Source organism: Lolium perenne, chromosome 5 (genome assembly GCF_019359855.2).
Source record: "Lolium perenne isolate Kyuss_39 chromosome 5, Kyuss_2.0, whole genome shotgun sequence".
NCBI lineage: Eukaryota > Viridiplantae > Streptophyta > Magnoliopsida > Poales > Poaceae > Lolium > Lolium perenne.
Genome location: NC_067248.2, coordinates 200065063 through 200090948, shown reverse-complemented (window position 1 = coordinate 200090948; position 25886 = coordinate 200065063). Strand labels below are relative to the sequence as shown.

At 44.6% G+C, this 25886-nt stretch overlaps 3 protein-coding genes across 3 annotated transcripts; 1 reads left to right on the top strand and 2 right to left on the bottom strand.

Annotated features, from left to right (window-relative positions):
• Positions 1-1072: 1072 nt before the first annotated feature.
• Positions 1073-4966, bottom strand: LOC127301513 (AP2-like ethylene-responsive transcription factor At1g16060). The gene is made up of 8 exons (XM_051331770.1): positions 4621-4966; positions 4452-4534; positions 4343-4351; positions 4099-4187; positions 3568-3641; positions 3298-3348; positions 3106-3182; positions 1073-2013 (listed from the first exon to the last, which is right to left on the bottom strand). The coding sequence occupies exons 1-8, from the start codon at positions 4791-4793 to the stop codon at positions 1394-1396; spliced, it is 1176 nt and encodes a 391-aa protein (XP_051187730.1). The 5' UTR covers positions 4794-4966; the 3' UTR covers positions 1073-1393.
• A 5952-nt stretch (positions 4967-10918) lies between these two features.
• On the bottom strand, positions 10919-12726 carry LOC127301515 (uncharacterized). Its single transcript, XM_051331771.2, has 3 exons — positions 12425-12726; positions 11243-11392; positions 10919-11133 (listed from the first exon to the last, which is right to left on the bottom strand). The coding sequence occupies exons 1-3, from the start codon at positions 12626-12628 to the stop codon at positions 11056-11058; spliced, it is 432 nt and encodes a 143-aa protein (XP_051187731.1). The 5' UTR covers positions 12629-12726; the 3' UTR covers positions 10919-11055.
• A 3345-nt stretch (positions 12727-16071) lies between these two features.
• On the top strand, positions 16072-24438 carry LOC127301516 (probable monogalactosyldiacylglycerol synthase 1, chloroplastic). The gene is made up of 8 exons (XM_071820264.1): positions 16072-16605; positions 18163-18335; positions 20149-20310; positions 20424-20565; positions 20663-20887; positions 21028-21090; positions 21273-21347; positions 23990-24438. Exons 1-8 carry the CDS (start codon positions 16087-16089, stop codon positions 24224-24226), a joined length of 1596 nt encoding a protein of 531 aa, XP_071676365.1. The 5' UTR covers positions 16072-16086; the 3' UTR covers positions 24227-24438.
• The last annotated feature ends 1448 nt before the right edge of the window (positions 24439-25886 follow it).

Genomic DNA, 25886 nt, shown 5'->3' with positions numbered 1-25886 from the left:
AATCACCACCCCAATATCTGACCCTTCCCCCTAGCTAAGTGTATCCTTCACCTTCACATGCACTCTGCGGCGAGCTGCATCGTCAGCGGGTATGGTGGGGTATTTTCCTTGCCTTCACCATTGGTGCCATCATTGTCGTCCCGTCACAGCCGAGTTCAAACGCCGTATGTGGCATGTTGTCGCCGCCAACACCTCTTCTTCCACTTCTCCGTTCGCCGCCGCTGGTAATGGGCCTGGCCCAAACACTGTTCAAGGATAGGATTTGTCGAGAAGCAGAGGCTTGCCTAGCCCATCCCACTCCAACGCGCGAAAAACGGCCCATTGTTGTAGCTTGTTCTTTGGCAAGTTCGTTCGTTGCCAACGCGAAAGGAGACCAGGACGCCGCCAAGTACTCTCTCTGCTTCGCTACCTCCGCCACCACACCCACGTACGCAGCAGTGGAGACAACAGGAGCAGAGTACAAACAACCGTGAGTCCTTAAGCCGCCGAAGCAACCGTGCGGCGGCGCAAGCACCAACAGGGTACAGACAAAGCGACGATGCCCTCGAAATACAACCATCTGCTCTCCTGCAGCATCTTCCTAGCGGCCAACACGTCGCCGTCGCCGCAGCGCCGTCTATACGCCGGCATTGCGCCGGCTGGCCGGACGTCCGTCCATGTCCTGTTAAGCAGGGCCAGCGGCCGCTCTGTCGTTCAGAAACGAGTAAGTGTCAATGGCTCAAATTCCACGGCGATCTGTCAGAAGTCCAGTGAGGCAGTGACCATTCCAGCGGCGACTTCTTCTCTTCTGACCTGACAGCGAACGCATCCCCTGTTCCCAGAGATCCACAGCCAACACATTCCCTGTTTCCTGAGATCCACATCAAGCACATTGATGCCGTGGTCGCTGCTGCACTGACAAAACCAACCATGATGTTGGCACATGATGAGCAAATGCCCTCTGTTCATAAACAGCTCGAAGCCGCGTACGTACTTGCGTGTGATTAACCTGCAGCTCCGACGCTGTAATGTTTCCAGAGACCGCCGTACGTACTTGCTCAGGAACCGGATCATGGAGTTCAGAAAGTACTGCTGTAATCTTTCTTGATTATGTAAATATATGTATGTATATATTAGCTCCTTATTCTTACTGCCATGGTCCATGGATCCACGGAACAAATCAAACAATCTCGCTTCCTTACTCTCTAGATAATACCAAGGGGGAAGGAAAAACAATGTGTAAATAATTCTTAGTCCTCACTACTAGCACTGCAACGATTCTGTGTTATCTTCTTGCCCTGTCTGTCTGTCTGTCATCATGCTTCTGTTCTCTGCCTGCTTCTCCTTTTGATTCTCCTATTGACAAAATTCTCCAACCAGATTGGAGGAAATCAATTAATGATGATGGGTGCGATCACAAGTCCAGCTCGAACTGGAACGCTGGCGACGCGTAGGCGGACAGGTCCCCGAAGAAGAGGCCGTCCACGTCGGTGTAGCCCACGCCGTCGTCGCACCCAAAGAAGGTCTGTATGTCCTCCGGGAAGCTGCACTGCGGCGAGGCGCTCTCGTCCTTGGCCACCTGCGGCGGCGGCCGCGGCGGCGTGGACATGGACGAGGAGGACGTGGTCGTGCTGCTCTCCGCGGCCGACGTGCGCTCGATCATCTCCTTGAACTTGGGGGACTGCAGCAGCAGGCTCAGCGCAGACGTGGTCGGGGTGTGGCCGAGCGTCGACGCCATCGCCGGCAGCGCAAACTGCGCGGCTGCTGCCGCTGCCGCCGCCATGCCGTCTTCCATGCACTGGTGGAGCTCAGGCGGGAACACCATGCCGTCCAGGTCGGTCGGCGGCAGCTCCTGCGCCGCAGTTAGGCTGGCCAGCATCGGGTGTGGGTTCCGGCCGGCGATCGCCGCATCGACGCCGCCGCCAGGGCGGAGCCACTTGATGTACCGGCTGAGGTCGAAGTTGGTCACGGCGTTGAGGCCACGGTACTCGATCGCCGCCATGTCGTACGCCATCGCCGCTTCCTCCTGCGTCGCTGCGGTCACAACAGCACGTTTAGTAATAATTAAGCAACAATGACGACAAACGGTCGCTTAAAGGACACAGTTTTTCGTTGAAAGATGATACTGTATAACTGTTCATGCCGTGCCTCACTGATGCCTCCATCACTATCATTACTTGGTGCAAGTGCAACTGCATCTGTGTGTGTTTGTGAGGAAGGACAGAAAATCAGGAAGACGTCCAATCGTGCCTGCTTTCGTTCTATCGTCGTGTCAATCGTGCTAATCCTTGGGTTAATGGTGCGTAGCCTTGAACTGGTGCAGTATGGGAGACTGTTGGAAGTTAGTGCTGTTTGGCATCTAATCCCCAGCTAACTAGAATTGTAATTGCTGAGAGGAATGGTACGAAGGACCTCAGTTACTACCATTGCTAGCTCGACCACTTGGGTCCAGATCATCCTCATAATTCATTGAGAAGTTCACTATGCAGATTCAAACTGTGGGGAGACATCGATCGACAACCCAGAATTTTACTGAACTTTCATGGCCATGTAGCAGGGTCTTGGTTCCGTGCAGGTGTTGTGATTTTGCCAATTCCAAGATCGCATTTGGACATAGCATTTCGCACGAAATTCACATGGAACTTGCGGGTTACAAAAGGCAAACACGCCTCAGCTCCTTGCACCAGCAGCCTCTTTGGTAGGCCGGCACAGAGGGCGTACGCACTCTGAATCTCTGATAGGGAATTCGGAATTGACTCCCGAAAGAAAATTGCACTCTACAGCAGTCTAGTCTACTGATTAGCAGCCGTGAAAGACAGGCCTAGCAGCCATTTCAATCACCTGGTGCACGAGTTTATCCCGTCAAACATGTGATTGGACTAATATAACTGCAGTTTTTCTATGGTTGATCTGCTTTGCCCTGTTGTTGCACTTGGTTGCTGGTTTGTTTTGTTCTGCTATCCTTTTTCCTCATGGTTGATCATATAATAAGTTGGGAGTACTTCACAAGTTCAGACGGTGGGTAGAGAAGAGAGGACTAGCAGAAGAGGATTAATCAAGTTCTGATCTGGTACTAGTATTTTTCGGCTTTGATAAAAATAATTTCATGAAAGAAATTTAACGTACCATAAGTGCCCAGGTAGAGATACTTGTTGCCGAAAACACGCCCGATCCGAGCCTCCCATCTCCCGTTGTGATGATGCCTGCCGAGAATGAATTCATATTTGTTAGTTTTTTTTTGTTTCAGATCAAGTTTCTACTATGTGGTTTAAAATACCGTTTGTAGTGAAGAAAATTTGAATTCTTCAAGAAGATTACCTTGCGACACCGCGGTACTTGGAGACTCCTCTTGAGAAACCACTGCTTTTCCTGTGAATAATAAACCATGTTTAAGTTGATTTCAAAAAATAAAAAAATAAACCATGTTTAAGTCAAATATTTTGGCGAATATGGGTTTGCTAAATATTGCTAGTTTAAAGTTTAGGAAACATAAATTTTGTTCAAGTCTCATCATGGAGTTTCTGACATAAAAAAACCCAAAGGAGTGTGATCTTTTAGAAACATTTGTTTTGTTTGAGGATTACTCACCTCCTTAGGGACCCAATATACTCTTCCCTGGACTGCCCCTCCATTTCTTTCAACTCCTCTTCATACACGGATAGCTGCAGATAAATTAATAGAACAAATGTTAAAATAAAAGGTTTTTTTTGCAGGTACTAGGTGTTGAAATGACAATAAGCATATAAACGCAACGCCGAGTCTCGGAAATTGTGCAACTCTAACTTACTGCCGAGAAATAACATGCAAGTGCCATCGAACCGTAACCGAACAACAGATACTGAAGTTTGTCCAAGACATAAACATCAACTTAATACATAAAACCCAGGCCCTACCGCAAAACGACGGTAGAAATTTTCTTTACTGGTACTGACGGTGACGGCAATAGACCGCACGATCGAGGGACTCTAATAATGTTCTTTTTATTTTGTCCAGAAAGGAAGACGACTTGGGTTTTTTTGGCAGTTGCTCCTATGCTACTAGTAGCAGTGGCTGTAGTGCTGGAGTAGAATGTGCAAGGAGTAATTTTTTCTGCGGTACTACAGTAGAGGTGTACCCTACCGGGAAGTTGAGGATGGTGTCGGGTCCCCAGTACTTCAATGCCGCCAGGTCGTACGCCCGGGCCGCTGCCTCCTCCTCGTCATACGCTCCTGCAGCATCAACGATACCGGGAGGTGATTAGTTAGTCGGCTAAGTAAATTCTTCTGTTTCTTTTTTTTGGTTGGAAGTGACAATAATGGAGTGGAGCTAGATCAGCCCGGCCGGACGGACGTCCCATGCCAAGGCCGTGACTCGGGAGCCTCACCGAGGTAAACTGCATGCACCAACAAGAACAAACAGACAGAGAAAATATTAGGAAAGCTGTGATTAATGGAGAAGGAAGGATAGTGATATTTTTGGGAGGGATTAATCACCTTGCTTGCCCTTCTTGTTCTGGGACTCGTTCCAGCTGTTCTTGTCCCACAGGTGCGCCTCGAACCGCCCCGTCCACCGGTGCCTGCGATCCCCGATTTACCGTGGTTAATTCGTTGCGGCTCAGAAGGGTTCTTTGGCGAAACCTAGATTGATTGATTGATAGATTACCGAGTGACGCCGCGGTGGACGGAGCTGCGCTGGGAGGGGGACTCGCGCGGCACGCTCTTGCGGGTGCGCTTCTTGGGCTTCGCGCGCACGTCCGTCGCGGCGTCGGCGGCCGCGTTTGTGGTGACGGTGGTCACCGCGGCGGCGGCGGCGGAGTTCTTGCGGGGCTTCGCCATTGTGCGAGTGAGGAGGAGGGAGGAGGTGTTGGGTGGCCAACTATGGTGGCAGGGCAGGGGCAGGAGGGCGTTTTAAAGAAGCGCGGAGGTGGTGATGGGCGGCAGCGGAATTGGTTGGCGAATTTTGGAGCGCAGGGCAGCCGCCAAGTGAGCGCAGGGGAGGAAGAGAGAGAGAGAGACTAGTCACAATGGGAAGTATCATAGACTAGTATCATACATATGATACTAGTTTATGATACAACACCTACAATGCATAGTATCATGAATTTGTATCATAGTTTCATCCTATTTAATGTTTTGTAGAATCTCAATGCAAATATGTGTATATGATGTGTTCTCCACTAAAATTTCTAGTTTTACGTGCTATGATACAGTATCTACCTATGATACTACTATCACCTCTCTCCTCATTAATTGATATGCCACATAAGATTTTTGCCTACATGGCATGCATGATACTACCTATGATACTCCCATTGTGGCTAGTCAGAGAGAGAGAGAGATGGAGATTTATCTGCCGGCGCTCCGCTTGGCTTCTCCCTCAAGAGCGTATAGACAGAAAGGGAAAATCTTGCTGCTGATCTGATTGGCCGTCGCAGAGCGGCCGCTTGTCGCTAGCTACTTCTGAGGGACTGCTAGTGCCACCAAAATCTCGGGTGCTAAACTGGGTGTCATGCGCCCATAGCAGCTATCCACAGTTAATTCTCGTTACTTTGCTTTTTTTTTACAATCAATACCACATATATATTTATCAAATAGTACATAGTATAGATACATGACTCCAACAATTACAAAATAAAATCTAAAAGATAGTAACAAATCTTCGAGATCTTCAAATTCTTTCTTCTTCTAGAACACAAATCTTGTACTCTTCTGAAAGCAGCCAAAGACAGATAACGAACCATAGGCAAGTAAATACCGACGAAAGTTCTCCCATAATTTTTTGAACCGCAATGCCAAGGATGTGTGCACGCACGCAATCATTAAAGCAGTCATTCAACATCGGTAAGAGTACCAACATCAGTATGTCAGGGAATAACAACCGGCTAGCTTTGTCATTGTCGATGGAGAGCCGAGAATACGAATCACCATTGTCGATGACGTAGCAGCCGGGACAATAACAGCGAGGATAATCCTCCTCGCGGTAACAACGACAAAATCGATCTGGCGAAGCAAGATCTGAAGGCCCATACCTAGAAAATTGTAATCGTTCAACACCACCATTGACGGTGGCGGGAACAAGATCTCGTCGCCAAACGAAAGGTCGAAGATCACTTATTGCAAACGATGACATCTCCATTGAGGGAAAACCAACAAGAAAACGGCTACCAAAATCCTAACATAATCTAATGAAAACAATACTTTTATCGGAAACACCACGCATAGATCGGGTTCCTCACTCCTCCGGACGCAGGCGAAGCCGATCGGAGGAGGGGGAACCGATCTATGGAGAAAGATGAACTGGAGGCGGCTAAGGTTGAGGCGGCGGCTAGGATAGGCAACGTAGATTGACTGGAGAGACGTGGGTCAATTCTCATTACTTTGCTTATTACCTAAAACTCGCCCATAAACCAAGTAAATTCTAGCAGGAGCATCCTCTTGGAAAAACAGTTTTGTTAATTCTCCATCATCCTGAAAATTACTCTCGATGGAAAGAACTGTATTCGATGGCGAGAGCCCTTTTGCCCATTCTTTTAAGCATGAAAATAAACTCGCCAGGTTTTTGTGCCTGATGAACAAAATATTACACCTTGCTCAACATTTGTTACACCTATCTTAACTAAGGATGGCAATTTTACGCGTGCCTACGAGTACCGGCAGGGTATGGGTACACTTTTATGCCCATGGGTAGTACTCATACTCTGTCTGTTAAGTCATAGGTAAGGTATGTGTATAGCCTCGTACCCATGGGTACAACCATACCCTGCCCGTTTATTATCAATTTCTTACGTGACACGTTTACTTTTATTGACTTATGAGTTAAAATATGAGAAAGCGATTTCTTATATTATGTTAATTGTTATGTACTCAACTACCTGTTATTGAGTTGAGATAATTAATTAATTTGTTATCGATAAATGTAAAATTGTGATTAACTTGTGTACAACTTGACCTACCCATCAAGTACTCAATGGGTACAGGTACCCGCCGAGTATGGGTATAGGTAAACTTTTGTACCCACCGGTACGGGTATGAGTAGAAGTTTGTACCCATTGACTATAGGGTATGGGTATGGTATTGCTTTACCTTGTCACCCTGCCCATTGCCATCCTTAATCTGAACAAGTGGACTCATGGGAAGGGAGAAACAGTGAATCATCGTTAAGCATAAGAGATGAGCTCATACAGATCATTTCTAGGCACATTGCACATAAAAATGTACTTATAACATTCTCATGCGAAAGAAAAAAACAAAATAGAAAAAACAAAATGCGCTCCATTTATGGGGCAATGGCCACCATATGTACAGAGCTATCGTTTTCCACTGGCTAATATGGGCATGATTTATGGCAGAATTGATCAACTCCCAACGAATTCCGACCGTCGGGAGTCATGATCCAGTTATGACGCCACAACCAGAGTCCTTCATACCTGCAGTGATGCCGATGTCCTTCAAAAAGAATGACAGCCAAAAAGTCTCAAACACTCGCTGCACGCCATGTTGCGTCCGCGTACTTAACTTGAACCTGCTGGACGGCCACAAATCTGCCTCCTAAATTGATTTGATTTGACAAAAACCTGTACCGAGTAAACGCCCATCCAGGACAGGACCATGGCCAGTTGGCCATGACTCTGCTCTGACTGAAAAAAAAAAACATTATGGAAAAAAGATTGACAACAGGAAAAGTCACGGCTGGGCTGATCGAGCTTGATGTCGAGTACGTTAACAAAGACAGTAGCATGGGGCCTCAATAACTCAACAAACATAATGTGAGTGGAACCTTTAAAACTTCCTTACGTAACACTGCTTTCTTCGCTCAGAAATATAATGCATATGTTTGAATGCTAAGTTCAGGGTTAACTTCAACACCATGAACATAAGATGACTAAAACAACCGTTGGGCTTTGGAGTTTGGACCCGCTGCTAACTGAACAAGCACTCCATGGAAAACAATCACCTCGCTGGCATTTTCTCCGTGTTGATATGACTTCTGGTGTAGAAGAAGAAATGGTCGAGCTTGAGCTACCCCTATATTTATCCGCTGGGCAGTCTTTCTTCGTCTTGGAAACTAAGATGAACTACTCCACAGCAGAGCTTTTTTTTTCTATAGCAGTTTTAGGCATCCCTCGTGCATCTAATGGCCTACCATTCCACAGTGGGGTTCACTAACTACTCTTATCATCCACGGACTGGTGGTGCTTGTTATGGCTGATTTGGACAGAGCAAAGGACGCCACACGCATATCCAATCCTGCATCACTATTTGCAGCATGCTAACAGAGATTCCGACATCTCGATATTCCTGATTGGCAAGCAATTGGATTGGATCCCACGTCTATTTCTCTGTATTGAGCTAATGGAACATGCCAAAGTGTACTGGAAATCTCCCAAAGTCGGCGTCATTTTCATCCAAGTCTCTATTGCAATAGCAAAAACAACGCAGTGATAAATTTGAGTCTTTCTATTTGCTAGAGATAGTAGGGAGTGGATAAACCACATACATGAAGTCGTAGAGGAAGGAGGGGCTGTGAAGCCAGCACCAGTTTTTGGTTGGAATATTCAGAATCCCTTTTCGCCATCTTCCAAACACTAGGTAGTAACAATTCTACCTTCCATTTCTCCACCTACGGGCTTTCTTTTGCAAGTTCTAATCAATCATCTGATGGCAAAATACACTGTTTAATCATTCATAACCAAGTTGAGTGCTTCTAACTGCAGAAGATTCGGAAGAAATAATTCTTCTTCAGACAAAAGGAAATATGTTTTCAGTATCATTTCACGGAGGTCAAATTACCACTAACACAAATATGCATGCAACATGTTAAATCATTCTTTTGCATGTGTGTCAAATAGCTAATGCAGAATGCTCATGCATAAGGTAGGAAAGCGCCAAATACGCCATACAAGTCCCTATCAATTCATGCAACTCCAATCAATTTGTCTTTTGTTTTGTACTGTAAGTCCTATCGATTGCAAAGACTAGAAAACAATAGCTTTGGTTACTTTCACTTGGAGGATCTGCAATGTACGGTTCAAAGAGTCCAAACCTTGGTACCTTTTGTCTTAAGTGCTGAATCCATCGCTCCTGGATAGCCAAATGAGCCCAACAGAAAAGATAACAAGAGGGAAACAATCATCCACCTCTAATATTGCCTGCAATAAGTTTTCTAAACATAAATTTGATGAATATGCCGCAGTACAATATGAAGCAAAATAGATACTCCATGCACCTAAGAATAATGACCCAAATACCTGAGGACAAGAAACTGACTTCTCCGTAGCAAAACAACAATATGCAAACTTGGTGATTTATATTTCACAATCCTATCCCTTCAGGTCTTTTGGATAGCTTCATTTCCTTCAAAAGGGAAAACAACAAGCATAGGGTTGATAGAAACATTGTGATTCGCCTACTTGGCTCTAATGCACAGGTTAAGAGCCAGAGCCAATGCCAACTAATAGTTCTGCCAGCGAACAGCTGTAGGAGGGACTTGATTCACTGGTAAAGACAGTAAGTCCACGAGTGACCACAGAAAATTATCTTAGCTTCCCTAGGAAATACCGTTGATCTAGAAGTGGTACACCTAAAGGGATTTTGGCTTCTCTAATACTGTTAAACTCTGAAACTCTTCTTATGCACAATAACCCCACTATCTAATCAGACATCATAAGCCACAGCACGAGGGTGCACCAGTGTAGGACCTACAAACATTTTGAATCCTAGGAAAACCACAAGTCGAAGTGCTTAAGATGCCATTTCCGAGCACTGTAGAAAATCACACGATGTAAGGCGTTCCGCTGCCGGCAAGCCCCAGCAGCTGCCCAGGCAGGAGGGCCGCAGGAACTGCCCCTGGTGTGCACATAATCAAAACTGAAATAAATGAATCTCGTAAGATAAACAAACTGACGGGCACAGAATAATAACAAGATAGAAAATGATTTGGCAAAGCTGGCCGCAAATTCCTTCGACACAACCACACAGGATTTTTCAACTTGCAATAAATCCTGATCCACATGCAACAGAAACAGAAGCTTAAGTATAACTTTATGTTACAACGATGTAATACTTAAGACTGAAGATGCAACATTTTTTTGGTAACAAAGATTCATGAAACGAGGAACGAAAAATAAGGGAACAAATCCTGCAGCTGTGTTGCATTCTGTATACTGCCCTGGTGAACGAAAGGGCCCTGAAACAATCTGATATACATACCCAAAGGAGGATCAAGCAAGGCTTATTTGATTCAAAGGACTTCCGTACTAATTTTGGGGGATTGAATTTTCCCTATGTAGGTACTGGATTTGTAGGCTGTATCCTAGAAGTTTTTTTCTGTAAGAAATAACACACTAGTTTTTTCCTGGGGTGCGACCAAACAAACTATTGTGCAAATTCACTCCTGCAGGATTCAAATGGGCATGACTTTGCAAGTCAATGTTTGTCTAATTCTGCGCTTTTGGAATATTGCGAATCAGAGGCCCTAGAGGCTTGCGAATACCAAGCTTAGTCAGTCGTCGATCCTTTGCTTGTTGTACATTGTCCCCCCAGCTATGTCCATAGTGTATACAATGCCAACTGACTAAATTCCTTTGGCCACCATACTGTCTAGGCGTCATCTCCTCGTCAGTCCATGGAGAGAGAGAGAGAGAGAGAGAGAGAGAGAGAGAGAAAATAATGGGCTACTTCCAAAATATGCAACCATTACAACAAAAAACTGTTACTACAACATCTGAAGAAACCCCAAAAAATATGGGAAAAAACCCCGATTGGTAAACTCATCTGTCACCCAAGATCCATTTCCAGGAATGGAGTCGTTTATGGGGAAAGGTAAAACTGAAGGGGAAAAAAATCGAAACCATTGACGTACAAAGCCGGATGCATCCATTGGTATGGTGGGATGGGAGCTAAAAAGATTATCTATCAGTATTCATAATCCTATACAAAAGAAGACAGAAAACAAGTTCACCTGATCAAGAGAGACGGCGCAATAAAAAAAATGATAATCATACCATCATTTACAAGCGGCGGAATATGGACAGAGGTACATACAGTTGTCAAGTTTACTGTTATATAGTAAAGTTTACAGTATGATAGTTTTGACTGTTCATTTGTTGACAGGAGGTTCTTCAAGCCACTTCGCACGAAACCCAGTTCCTTTGCAATCGACACACCTTGCAAAGCCCTGAAATCAAAGGAATACTGTTTATTCACACGCAAGTACTTATGAGATTAGAAAATGCACAGGCAGGATTTGGAAATTAAAGGCAGAGAACAAATTAGAGTTACACTACCTTCCCAGAGCAAATCACACATCTTGTATTTTTCGAGGGTACTTCACACAACATATTGTTGCCAAGAATAAAGAAGCCTGTGCCTGCACACCACTTGCACTCCACATCACCAGTGGATTGACAAGATGAACAAGAACTTGGTCTTGGTTGCTGTACATCACCACATCATGAATGTGAGATTACAACTCAACTAACAAAGCAATTCTGTAAGGATGACAGATGTGTGTGTGTGCCTGCTACATATATAATTTTACTTTGTTCTCCCTCTTAACAGAATCAGATGATGAAACTAGAAGAAACCATAATATTATACGGTGTTCACCCTAATCAATGTGCATCCTAAATTATATGGTGTTCCTTTTGTTGAGTTTTGGAGAACAAGATATGAAAAAACGAAGAAATGACAATCCCATTTCCCGGTGCATCGAACAAGATATGAAAAAACGAAGAAATGACAATCCCATTTCCCGGTACATCATTTCAAAACTAAATCATCATCACATATATTAACAAGATCTCAAAGCATGTTCTTGCGAGAAATTATGGAACATTGACTTTTATGCTGTATACACAATAACACAAATGGTGTACTAATCAAGTAATATAGTTATATTCCTGGCACATCAAACTTCCTTTTATTGAGAATGTTTCCTTTGGGGGTTCATGAATCAAGATAGGCACGACAAGCCTACAAGCTTATCACCACACTACCGCCCTTTAAATTTATAATGTTTAGCAATTAGTACCTCTTTAGTTACGACATGGACAACTACTCCCGCAGAACCAACGTGTTCAAAGCTCACACAAAGTACATAAACTACATACCATACACATTCAGTGAGTGTGTGGAACAGCTAATCCCCATTACGACTCATACATGCACTCCAAAATGCTGAGCGTTTTCGGGCCAACATAACTAACAAGGGATACCATCCAACAATTTTGAAGCAGTTCATCCCTCATGAGGTGCATCAAAGTAAACAGGCGCCACGCTTTTTACAACACTTATTACTGCGGCATTAATTTGGTGCAGAGTAGCAGCAAGCTCGGTTGGACCAGCGATTCCAATTAGAGAGTACCTACTAGTACATTCGCACGAAAATTCCCCCCACAATTCCCCCAATTCAATTACACATCGATACGCAGGCATCAAAGCGAAAAGGAAATTCGAGCACCGGGCACCTTAGAGATGAGCCAGGCGCGGTCCATGCGCTTGGCGAAGTCGGCGGACCCCGGCGAATCGACGGTAGAGGCCATGGGAGCGGGGAGCCGCCTGGGGGCGACCGGAGCGAGCTTCCCGAAGCTCCCGGAGGACGACGGATGGCTGGGGGCGTGGCGGGAGGAGGGGGAGGCCGCCGCGCAGGCGCCGCAGGCGATCGCCGGCATCTGCGCCACCGCAGGACGTGCTTCGAATCGAGAGGGGTTGAGGGAGAGACGAGGTCGTGACGCGACGAGAGAATGCGTGCCTGCAAACCACGCGCGGTGTTGCTGGTCTGCAGGGCAGTGCTGTTCTGTGGCTGACAGGTTGGGCAGACAAGGCATCGAGCCAATCCTCGACAGATAGCCAGAAACGACTCGATGAAGTAGATAGAGAGAATATGAAGGTGCACATACAGTGCTCACAGTTTCCAAAATATTTGAACATTGTATATCTGTATTTCAAAAAAATCGTTACACTTATTCAATAAACTAGATGATACACCGCGTGTTGCTACGGGAAAGCTTTGTAGAAACAGTTTACTAACATTTTATTATATTGTGGTACAATAAACTACGGATGACACGTTAGATATAAGATATTATATTGTGGTACAATAAACTACGGATGACACGTTAGATATAAGATTCTTAATGATGAATACAAAATGATCCGTGGTATAAATGGTGTAAGAGAAAATTGAGATGTTTGTAGAGGATATTGTAAAAAGTAGTACGGTGGTACGGTGCCGGCTAGGGGACGACGCTGGCGATCGACGGCGGTGAGGATGGGGATGATACTAAAACCTACAAAACATACTTTAATTTGAGCTCAAATTGCATATACAAAAAATGAAATCCCTAACTTAGGCATTTCATCGAACACCTTGCTAGCACTAGAAAAATAATACGAGTTAAAACTAGCAAAGAAATGAGCTAAATTAGGAACGCCGGAAGAAAGGATGATATTGCTAACCCTTGGATAGATGGATGCCGTTAATCTTGTTAAAATGGTGGAGAAAAAATAAAGATTTGTTGGAGTGTGAGAGGTGCAAAATATTTAAAAATGTGAGAGAGAGGAGAAGAGAAAATGAGCAGGGATCGGGGGCGCTGTGATCATATAGAGGCCCCCTTTAATTAGATGAACCGGTACCAAAGGTCCAGCCCTGGCCCCACCCGCGCGGAAAATTTGGGCTGGAGACCTTTCGTACCGGTTCGTAACACGAACCGGTACAAAAGGCCCTCACGAACCGGTACAGATATTCCTCGCCCGCCTGGGCGGAGGAACCGGTACTAAAGATTTAGACGGTTGCCCATTTTTCTACTAGTGTAGGAAGTATCTAATTTTTAATAATTTTATATATCTAGCTGGACATGAAACAGGTTTGGTGGCTAATCCTAAAAACAACTAAGATGTGGATAAATATTGTACAAGGGAGATAGGGTGGGGCTAGAGAGTCTGGTTTTGAGCGCTGAAGGTGATGATCCTTTTCTCCTATGCTCATCTGCCATGGCATTCTGTGATGCCATCTTAAGAGGTCACTCAAGAGTCAAGACAGAATTTTCTGATTCAACGTATGTATCTGGATTCAAATCTCCCAGGAAGCACTCGTCTTGGAGCAAGGTCAAGGCACTTGTCCCATGCTCCACGTTGGATACGGTGTAGTTTCCATGTTAAAAAAGCTTGACATTTTTTAAAAAAAGGTGAGAGTTGGTCCCCTTCGTTTATTTTTTCCCTAGCTATTTTACTTTTCTATTGAAGAGTTTTTTTTTTTGAGAGCAACCACATATTTCATTAATTGAACACCAAGTTACATGAAGCAACACATGTGGAAACTAAAAGACAAACCGGGATAAAATGATTATCCTGAATTTGCAGATAAAAACCTAAAAGATCGAGAAATACAAAACGATCTCTAGGGTTTGCTGCAACCACCGTAGCCAGCGGCCGCCGTCCAATTCCAACACCGTCGAGACGAACGCAAGAAGAGACGCCGAGCCTCCACCTTTGCAAGATCCAAAAAAGCACCATCGCCATTGAGGTTTTGTGAGTTTGTTCCGTTTAGAACTAGGGAATGTAACTGCCTAACATATACTATGTAAGTGGTGGACTATAATTGTCTAAGACTTTGTAACTGGTTTATTATGATAATGGAACCCTGACCATAGACAAAATCATAGATGTATTTCAATGATATTCAGATAATCCTACTCATAACGATTTTTGGTCATTTGGCTATACGACGTGGAAACACATACCCATTTTATGATTTCAGATTCTAATCTTAACACAATCAGTTTTCTTACATAGGTAGCAACTTTATTAAATAAATTTCTTCAAATCATTTACAATCTTAGGTAGTAACAAAAAGCGGAGGATCATCTTGCCAAGCATTCACCGTGGTCCTTCTAGCTTGCCTAGATAATTTATTTGGCACTTCGAGTTCCAGTCTCTAGGAAAATGAGTATTACAAAAAAATCTAGCAAATTGTTTGCATTCGCTCAACACAGTAGCCGTTGTTCCAAATGCATGTGCTTAAAATTATTGTGAGTATAGCCAGCATGTTCATGTGCTCATTTTAATTTGGTAGATCTGGGTCGTCCATTATTCGCAACGAAAAATCCATCCACGTACAAGAAAAAAATGTAGTAGCAACAAATAGTTGCAATATTTTTTCAGGAAGACAAGTTACACTCGTGGATTTTGTGCAACATTTTTTCAATAAATTTATTTGTGATTTTCCAGGAAGATGTCAAACTTGTGGATTTCATGCAACATTCTTTTTGAAGCAATTTGTTTCAAGGATTATGTAAAACTTGTGATTTGTTTGTTTACATTTTGAGCATGTTCTCGTGACAAGGAAAGACAACATATATATAGTAAATCCTCATTTTTTGCAGCGAAACATAAAAAAGCGTGTCACCATTTGCAATAAAAAACCTGCCCAACAAAACTAACATTATAGAAACATGTTTTTTTAGCATACACACACAAAAAAGTTATGGCAACATTTTGTACGTGGGAGACACAACAAAACAACAATAAGCTTGCTGCCATTTTGAACGTACTTATGCAACATAAAAAAAAATCCGAGAAAAAAACCCATCGAGCATGTCACCTGTGTTCTCACAACAAAACACATACGCTTGTAACTGTTTGGACACACATATGCAATATCGAAAATCCATGAAACCCTAACCTCGCGCCATCGCCCATGTCGGCCCCTGTTTCATCGATTCGTTGTCACCGACCATGAACCTGGCTCGCCAGAGCCTCATCGCGCCGTGGAGAAGGAGCTCCGGCGCAGCACATGGACGGTTGCGATCGGCCGTTCGAGTAGGAACATTGTAACAGGGCTCCCAAACCTTTAAAAATTGGCCATGCACCTTTTATAGTGGAGTACTTTAGGACCACAACCTTCAAAGTTGAATCGGCTCATGATTCTCACGGGTGAGAGCAGAGCGCATCATACACACACGCGAACGGCGCACCGTCCAGTTCCAAGGGCAACGACCAGTCGACCACCGACCGCGTGGAACCCCCAACCCAACAAAGCCGACGCGCCCCCTCCCATCCAATGGGCTGTGTGGCTCATCTCCCCCTCTCCCCCACGCCATCTCCAGCGTGAGCGACGAGGAGGGCCGCGATGCCCCCGCCGGCCGCCGCGGCCGCCGACCCCGCCGCGCTCCCGGCGGCCTTCCTCTCCGTCCCGTCCCCGTTCCTCCCCTCCACCCCGCCGCTCCCCGCCCCCGTCGCCCCCTCCCACGCCTCCTTCCTCCCCCGCGCCCGCGCGCGGGGGCCCCGCCCGCTCGCCGTCTCCGTCTCCGTGGCCGTCACGGGCCCGACCTCCACCGCCGCGTCCCGGCTCCACCACATGTGGGCCGAGTTCGCCCGCTTCGTGCGCCTCCACGGCAACCAAATCGCGCCGCTCGGGTTCGCGTCCCTCGGCTCAGCCCTTGGCGGCGGCTGCGGAGGAGGGACTGGAGAGGGCGGCGGGGGAGGCGGTGGCGGGGATGCGGATGGGGCGGTCGAGGAGGAGGGCGTGGCGCGGGCCCAGGCGCCGAAGAAGGTGCTCATCCTCATGAGCGACACCGGCGGCGGCCACCGCGCCTCCGCCGAGGCCATCAAGTCCGCCTTCGCCCAGGAGTACGGCGACGACTACCAGGTTCGGTTCGCTCCACCTTTCCACTCCTGTCCTGTTTCCCTTTCAGGATTTGTTGTCGATATCCTCTGCTTTCTACGCTCTGATTTCACGGAATACCGCACAATGTAGCTTGTTGCAACTTGGTAGGAGCAGTTTTGGTAGCATGATAATGTTGGTTCGGTAGTTGCGTGCTGCCCTAGCTAGGTCTGCCATCTATGTGCTCACCGGTGGCTAATTGACAGAGAAAATCTCACGCAAGCTAGACTATAATAGGTGAATTCAGCTAAGACGGCAACACCCTCTTTTTTAAGAAAAGCCAATTACAACTTTCGTGTCCATTTATTTAGAAATTCTTGCCCAATTCGTGCGTATGTAGCACAGAAATGCCGTGCATTTCAGGCATGATACTCAATATTGTTACGCAGTTGCCACAAGACATCCACTCAAGCCTAACTCAGTGTTGCTGATCTCAAGTTAAATTGGCTAATTGGTACTCCCTCCGTCCGGATTAAATCGACGCAGGTGATACACAGGAAGTGACTTGCATATGTATGTATCTGGCGTCGATTAAATGCGAACTGAGGTAGTAGAAGATTTGAATTCAGGGGAAGGTGAACTAGTATTTTAGGAGACAACAACTGGGGAAGGAGAGGAGGAGAAAGCGGTTTGGGTTTTCGTGTTTGATGCCGCTCATGGATCAAACCTCACGCAGACTGTTACCACTACTCTCTGCCTGTAGCCCTGAGCAGTGGCCCCTCTCCCACATAGTTTGGCCTTGACACTCTTCATTGCTGCACTTGCCCCTGTACCCAATTTCTTCTGTAGCTTGTCAATTGGTACCGTAGGTGTGTTGTAAAAGCATAGAGCAGTACACCTGCCCATGGAAGAGAGGGTACAGTACGAAACACTAAATAAAAGAAACATCATATAAGCTGGGTGATATACTGTAATTGCAACTCCCACCATGTGGATTCATAAATTTCTTATACATGAAAGATATTATGTCGTACCGGTACTAGTTCATTAACATTTACTTTCTACTTTGTCTTATCCTGTTAAATGCTGAATAAAATTGTTTGTTATTCTTTATGCATATCTATGTTTCTGATGCTGTAAACCTATATAGTTCTTCCAATTGAAATGAACAATGTCCTCAATGCTCATTGGCATCATCAGTTAGTTGGCTAAAATTATAAAACATCAACATAGCAGGAGATGGTTTAGCCTGCCTTTTGGTTATGTTCTTGCTGTGTATTAGAATAGGAAATTTATGACTCTACTTGTGATGATTGTCATTTGTTAAGGTGTCAAGGTGGGATCCCACCGGGATTTCACTTGTAGTGCATTTTGTCTTTTCTAGTTCAAATTTAGTGTCAAAATTTACACAAGAAAAAGCAAAATGCACTACAAGTGGGATTTAGATGGGATCCCACTTGACATCCTGTTATTTGTTCTGGGTTGGTTCTTGGATATTAGGATGAATGAATGATTATTTTGTCTTCTCCTTTTGTCAATTGATTACTAGTATTTCCATTTTTGGTACGTTTTTCATTTTGTAATGAATGAATTTATTTGCAGGTATTTGTCACAGATTTGTGGACCGAACATACTCCGTGGCCTTTCAACCAACTTCCAAGAAGCTATAGTTTCTTGGTGAAACATGGACCCTTGTGGAAGATGACATACTATGGTACTGCACCACGAGTAATTCATCAGCCACATTTTGCTGCAACAGCGACATTCATAGCGAGGCAAGTAGTCTAATTTTCACCTTGAGTGAGCTGAAAAATTACTTTTTTTTTCTAATTGTGGAAGGATCTCTTACTGCGGCAACATTCTATTACTCTACCTGTAGTGTGATTTTACCAAATTCTGATTTCTTATTCACGAAGATGCTTTGCTTGTGCAATTGATGGCAATTGTGCATAATAATAAAGATTAGAGCCAATTTGTTATGTACCATTTTTGTTACTCTTGCCCCTTTTGTAGTTTCATTTTACTTGATGGAGGTTATAACTTAATAAAGGAGATATTCAAAATTGTAGAAGTTACCGAGGAATTAAGCTGATGAGCCATACCATGAAGCTTTGGGAGAGAGTGGTTGAGCATCGTTCAGAAAGAGCGACGAATGTCATTAAAAACCATTTTGGTTCTATGCCTGGTAGATAGACTACCAAGGTGATTCTCTTGCTTCGCCAACTTATGGAGAGAATATAGGGAGCATAAGGACCTACATATGGTTTTCATCGACTTAGGGAAGGCATATGACAAGATATCAAGGAAGGGCATGTGGTGGGCGTTAGAGAAACATGAAGTCCCAACAGATTACATTACCCGTATCAGAGATATGTACGATAATTTTGTGACAATTGTTCGCGCAGGTGATAGCAAGAACGGTACCATTCCAATCACGATAGGTCTACATCAAGTGTCAGCCTTGAGCCCATCATTTTTTTCCTTTGTGATGGGTGAGGTGACGAAGGATATACAAGGAGATATTTCTTCGTGTATGCTCTTTGTTGATGATGTGGTGATACCGTGATAGTAGATGAAACCAGGCGTCAATAGGATATTAGAGCTATGGAGCTAGACTTTGGAATCCAGGGGTTTAGACTTAGTAGGACCAAGACCGAGTAAATGAGGTGTGACTTTAATGGTGTTTCGTGCAAAGAGGGAAAAGTTAGTTTAGAAGGAAAAATTGTGCCTAAGAGGGACTCCTTCTGGCCACGATTGAAGAGAAGCTAGACCAACACTAACTAAGGTTGTTTGGGCATATCCAGCGGAGGCCTCCAGAACCACCAATTACAAGTGAGATCCTAAATGGTAGGCAAAATACTACGAGGGGTAGAGGGTGACCAAAGTTGAGATGGGAGGAGGCGGTAAAAAGGGAATCGAGGGATTGGAATGACTTGGCTCTTGATAGGACTGCACGGAAATCAGCAATCCATGTGCTGGAATCTTAGTTTACTCGTACTCTGTTCACTCTTTTCTCTCTTTCTCTTTTTGGTCTCCCTAGGTTTCTGTTGGGTTTTGTATCTAGCGGTCTAGCCCAACTTGCTTGGGGCAAAGGATTCGATGGTGTTGTTATTGTTGTTGGAGTTAATCACCTCAACATGTATTGATGCTGGATATTGGTTAACCCTTATAGTCAGGGTTTGCCTTGTTTGACTTGTATTTTGTCCGATCTAGTCTATAAGATGATTTGATGATTAAAATAACAGCTGTAATTACCATCAGTGTTGAAGACAATATATTTTTGCTAGGATCTCAATTTTACGGTTCGGTGTGATGCTGTCATCATGAGCCTTACTATAAGGTGGTATGCAGAATTCACGAATCCTGGTGGAGAATGCCTAAAATCCAGCTATTTTCAAATTTAGCCATAATTACCATCTTCTGTGCTTATTCTTATGTATTAATTAATTTAGGTATGTATTAGTATTAATGTGATGCATATGTAGACCATGCGTGTTGAAGATGTGTGGTACTGTAGCTGCAGGCCTGGCTGCCTATTTTGCAATAGCATGGTTATATAATATAGACATTGCCTATTGTTTCCTGCAGAGAGGTTGCCAAAGGTCTAATGAAATACCAGCCAGATGTTATTATCAGTGTACATCCTTTAATGCAACATGTCCCCCTTCGTGTTCTGCGGTCCAGAGGTTTACTGGATAAGATTCCATTCACAACGGTTATCACAGACCTGAGCACTTGTCACCCAACATGGTATGCTGGTTTCAATGTTCATATAACTTAGGGTCAGTTTTTCGTTCCTTACATTTAAAACAGGGATGCAATTGTTCTTACAGTGAAATAGTTATTTTATTTCTTTCCATTAGGTTTCACAAGCTTGTGACCAGATGTTACTGTCCATCAGCTGAGGTGACTAAGAGAGCACTGAAAGCTGGACTCCAACCTTCACAAATTAAAGTCTATGGCCTCCCTGTACGCCCATCTTTTGTCAAACCTGTTCCACCGAAGGTAAACAATTTCTTCAACCATTAGCACCCTAGTAGCTTCTAGATTTTTTCCATCTGCACAAGTTGCTGAGTGTTGTACATACGCTCTTCTTAAACAGGATGAGCTACGTAGGGAGTTAGGTATGGATGAATATTTGCCTGCTGTTCTATTAATGGGTGGGGGTGAAGGGATGGGTCCTATTGAAGCCACTGCTAGAGCGCTTGATAATTCTTTATATGACGAAAGCCTTGGGGAACCCAAGGGTCAAATACTTATAATATGTGGACGCAATAAGAAGTTGACTAACAGGTTGCAGTCAATCAATTGGAAAGTTCCCGTTCAGGTACTTAAAGCTGATTTTTAGCTTCCAAGTATTTCAAATTTGCAACTCTACTGCCTACTAAAAGATTATGTTGTTTTGACCACTTCTTCTGCCCTTTCCAGATTAGTCCTTTAATGTTTTTTCCTCTTTTAACAATTCAGGTGAAAGGTTTCGTTACAAAGATGGAAGAATGCATGGGTGCTTGTGATAGTATCATTACAAAGGTATGTTTTACTACCTCCATTCCAAAATATAAGACGTTTTGATAGGCGAAAACATCTTATATTTTGGGACTGCGGAAGTACATTATAATCCACATCTCCAGATCATGCACTTCGCTATGTCATATTATATTGCATGATTTGTTGTTCTTTGATAATATAATATGACCTGTGGAAATTTGCAGGCCGGGCCTGGTACAATTGCAGAGGCGATGATTCGTGGCCTCCCCATTATTTTAAATGGTTATATCGCCGGACAGGTAATTCCTTGTGCCATTCATCGTAGGGTCTGCATGTCTATCATTTTGCTGAGAACTCTTTACTTTGGCTTGTAAGAGCATCTCTAGTAGAGACCGGAAAGGTTGGAACTGAAAAGGTCTAATTCAGTCTCCCGAAAACGTGTGTTAGGTTGATTTTGCCACTCGCGCAGAACAGAAATCGTATAATCGGAACTGAAAACACGGAATTAAATTCTTGCGGGAGAATTCATCGATGAACACATATAGATGATAGTTGATGCTCCGATTGAGCATCAGACTTTACATAATTTGTACTAATAACCTAAATTAACTAACAGCCACCGCAGCGTGACCTAATTTTGACCAAAATGCGGCCACGAGGGCCTCTGCGCGCGGCGGTCATGGCGGAGGAAGGCGATGCGTCGAGCTCCTACTCCGAGTCAAGCTTGACGCGGCGGACGCGCTCCTCCCGCCGCGCCGCCTCGTACTCGCGGACCTGGCGAACGGCGCCGGCCTCCTCCCGGCGCCAACGAGCTTGCGCCTCCGCCTTGGAGATGTCCGCCACCTGCGCGATGACGGCGCCCTCCTCCTGGTCGTCGTGGACGTTAGTCACCCGTGGAGAAGGTTGGCTCCCGCGCCGGCGCTGCGTCCTCCTCCGACGAGCTGCCGTACATGGGCGAGCGAGGGGAGCGGCACGACCCACCGGAGTAGGAACCCTTGCCTCCGTTTGCGTACTTGGCGAGCTTCCCTGGGGGCTCTGTTCGTCCACCGGCGGGTGCTGCGCTTGCGCGCGCCCTCCGAGCGGTTGAATTTCCGCCGCTCCGCCTCCGTGCGGAAAACGGGTGGCCGCGGCGATGAGTCCCCGCCGCCCAAACCGCTGCCTCCCCTAGCAGAGCTACCGCGGCTCGCCATGGGGAGGTGGAGCGACGGCGACGCGGCGCTGGCGAGGTGCGGATTGCTCGTCGGAGGAGGTGGAGCGAGGCGGCAGGGGAGTAGGGTTTCGAAACCGAACTCCCCTCCACGGCCCGTTTTAATACGGGGCGACGCTCGCGTTCCTTGGGCCCCCGAGAAATTTTTACGGGTCGGGCCGCAGTTTCGGGCTCTGGTCTATAGCGAATTCGGCCCGAACCCGTAAATCCGCCCGAGAAGTTCAGTTCTGGCGGGGTTTACAGGCTGTTAGAGATGGTCTAATGTTGTTTAGTACCGGATACATCTCCTAAGTGTGCTCGACAAGGTATCCCCTTGGTATTCTCCATTGAAGGAGTTGATTCTCTCAACTCACTAGCTAGCTACTCTCGGCTGCGTCGCACAGCTCTCATAGACAAATACACACAGAAGTTTTTGCTCAGCCCTCACGGCCTTTTCTCTTCTGTATTTCTTGACGCTGGTTACAACTCGATGCACGCAGGATATAAATAGCTAGCTAAGCCCTGCCACTAAGGCACTAACTCCACACACTCACGCCACTAACAGCACGACCTATCCTAGTGGGTTCATGCACACACTCGGCCAATTCACATGGCCATTAGCAGAAGACTCGGACACACCAATTAGCTAGGCCGTTGCAGGACTCAGCTTGCATGCAGGAGGCCGCGCTTCTCACACGGCGACGTCCGCTTCACGCGGCAGCTCAACACCTGGCAATGCACATCTTCCAGCTGATCTACCAGAAATACGTTTCACACGTATATCTGCTAACATGCAATGATCTAAACTGACACACTAATGCAGTACTGAAATGAACGTGCAGATACATATATCATGATTAGTGCTAACATCCATGAATTACTGCTAGATAAGCTTAGTGGCGGTGATTGAAAAATGACTGAAATGGTTGTGTAGAAGAAAGTCGTCGTATGCGCTGATGCCGAGTTGCCCATGCTTTGCCCTTGAGAGAATCACGTCTTGATGTGCTGATCGGTTGATTAAAAACATCACATACGAAACTAGCTATCCATTGACTGATTAGCTAAGTAGTCTCCGGTGAAGTAGGCCCCACATGAAGTGCGGCTTGTAGCAGTTAGCCTGGCCACCTGCTCGATCGGTCTTGTTCCATTTAGATTTGGATATTTTTGGACTTATGTGTGGATTTGGATGTTAGTCATTGTTATTTGGACAGGATGTGGACTGGATCATGTATATTTGGATAATAGTTGGGTAATTTAGTTCTGGATTTGGATTTCGACATTGATCCACTTCCACGTATTCTAGACAGTAAAAATAGGGTGTGCCTATGTCTCAGTCGACTGAGACTGCAGTCACCTCAGAAAAGTGCAACTGTAGTTCAAAAAAATGTGTAACTCGGATCACTCAAGTTCATTTTTGTGTGTGACTGAGACTGCAGTCACCTCAGAAAAGTGCAACTGTAGTTCAAAAAAATGTGTAACTCGGATCACTCAAGTTCATTTTTGTGGGTGACTGAGACTTAAGGAATTCTAGCAAAACCGGTAAAAATACACCTTATATTCTGAACTGGGGTGCGTGGGGTATTATGTAGTGAAAATAAATGTTCAATTATTTTATCACATAAATCAACAATCATAATTTGCTTGCACACCGATGGAGTATTTTTACATTTGAAGAGGTGTATCAGGCCAATTGGCAAGAGAGAGGCCGATGCCTTGAGCCTGACATGATTTATTTATAATTTATTTGCATAACAGGAAGCTGGCAATGTTCCCTATGTTGTTGAAAATGGATGTGGCAGGTTCTCCAAATCTCCAGAACATATCGCAAAAATTGTTGCTGATTGGTTTGGCCCCAGGTCAGATGAGCTCCAAGTAATGTCGCAAAATTGCCTGAAACTAGCTCGCCCAGATGCGGTCTTTAAAATTGTTCACGATCTACATGAGTTAGTCAGGCAAAAGTCTTTTGTACCAGAATATGCATGTGCAACATAATCTCCTACTGTCTCTTTTGAATTTAGTTAGTTTTATTCTTTTTGTGCGGCACTAGTCATAGTTATTTGTGAGGATTGAAAATATCAATTGATTTGCAATTGTTAGCATGAATGGGAAAGTAACCTGAAAAAAGTGCGAACCATTTGGGACTATTTCTTACTGAGACCATTTAACATGTGATATACCTTAGATGCCGACTATGGCTCTATTTAGTCGTGCTGTGCTGTGTTCTGAACTTCTGATGTTTGCTGAGGCTTCTTAAAATAAAATATATTGCTGTCATGGCTTATAAGGACCAAATAACTCGAAGTACCTATGGAAACCATGTTGTAGCCAATACCAGACTTGGTTTTATATGTTAACTCAATTGCACATTGGACATCCAAATAATTAATAGAAACAGATCTCCAGTGAGCTCTTTATTTTTTAGAACTCAAAATTCATATTTCATTTTTTCAACAATTCTGGATGTAATCAACGACGCACACTACAAGCGCGCAAAATCTCAATGGGAGACACTTTGTACTTTGAGCTACACAAAAATGCATGTATTTGAGTATAGTGAATAGTATAAATTTTAAATGTATATATTTGGCTGAAATTGTCTCTTTTGTGTAGTGGGGAATACAATAAGTTTCACATTGAGACAGAGCTACAAAAAATTGGAAAAAGTGGGGTTTGTGTATAGTTAACAGTGCAAATTTCAATGCTATTTTTTTTCTGTGTTTATCTCATTTTGTGTAGCCTATAGTACGAGAGTGGCCATACGTAGGCCGAGGTAGGCCAATTTTTGAATCTATGAAAATTTCATTTTAGACATGTGAAAAAAATCCGAAAAAATCCGTGATCTAGAAAATATTGTAATCTACAAATGTGTAAATTTTCAGAATGAAATATGTTGTAATTTGGACTCAGCAAAATTAAAAAATCTTGATTTCATCATTGATGAATAGTAGTGAACAGTACACTATAATCCAGATTTTGTCATTTTGTGAGATTTCATTCTTACCGAGAACAAAATACAACATATTTCAATCTGAAAATTTACACATTGAGTTCAACATTCTCTACCTCTACGTATTTGTTTTCAAAATTTTCTGGAACTATAAAATCAAAAGTTTTGAAGTTTTTGAGAAAAAAAAGAACCGGGCTATATGTAGCCCGGGCTACAAAACTGATTTTCCCCTATAAGAGCATCCCCACAGACGCTCTCCAAAAATTCGCCGGCAGGGGCGCCGACACTGACGTATGGGGGGCGCTAGCATTGCATCCTCTATTTGAGGTGTTGTTACCACACCGGCGGTCCTAAACCGATGGCCCCGACAGGAGTTTTTATAGACAAACTAAACATTTATACTTGTGGTTTTATTTTAATATCAGGATCGAGGAATGAATAATATTTTAGGGCAAATCTGAGTAAAACATTATTCAATCATCGACTCCGGATGACATGTGAAACCTGCTTCATCTCTAGCCTACTTCCTACTGGTCACCCGGCTCTGTGGGAGGTGGACGATCGCCCGCTACTCTATCCGATGCTTTCTCCCCTGCTCTCTCCGCTGCTCCTCCATCGCTGATCCCCCGATGCTCTCTCCGCCACGAACGTCAAGTAGGCGGATCTATCTGCGGCCACCGCCTCCTGACGCAGCTGCTGCTCCAG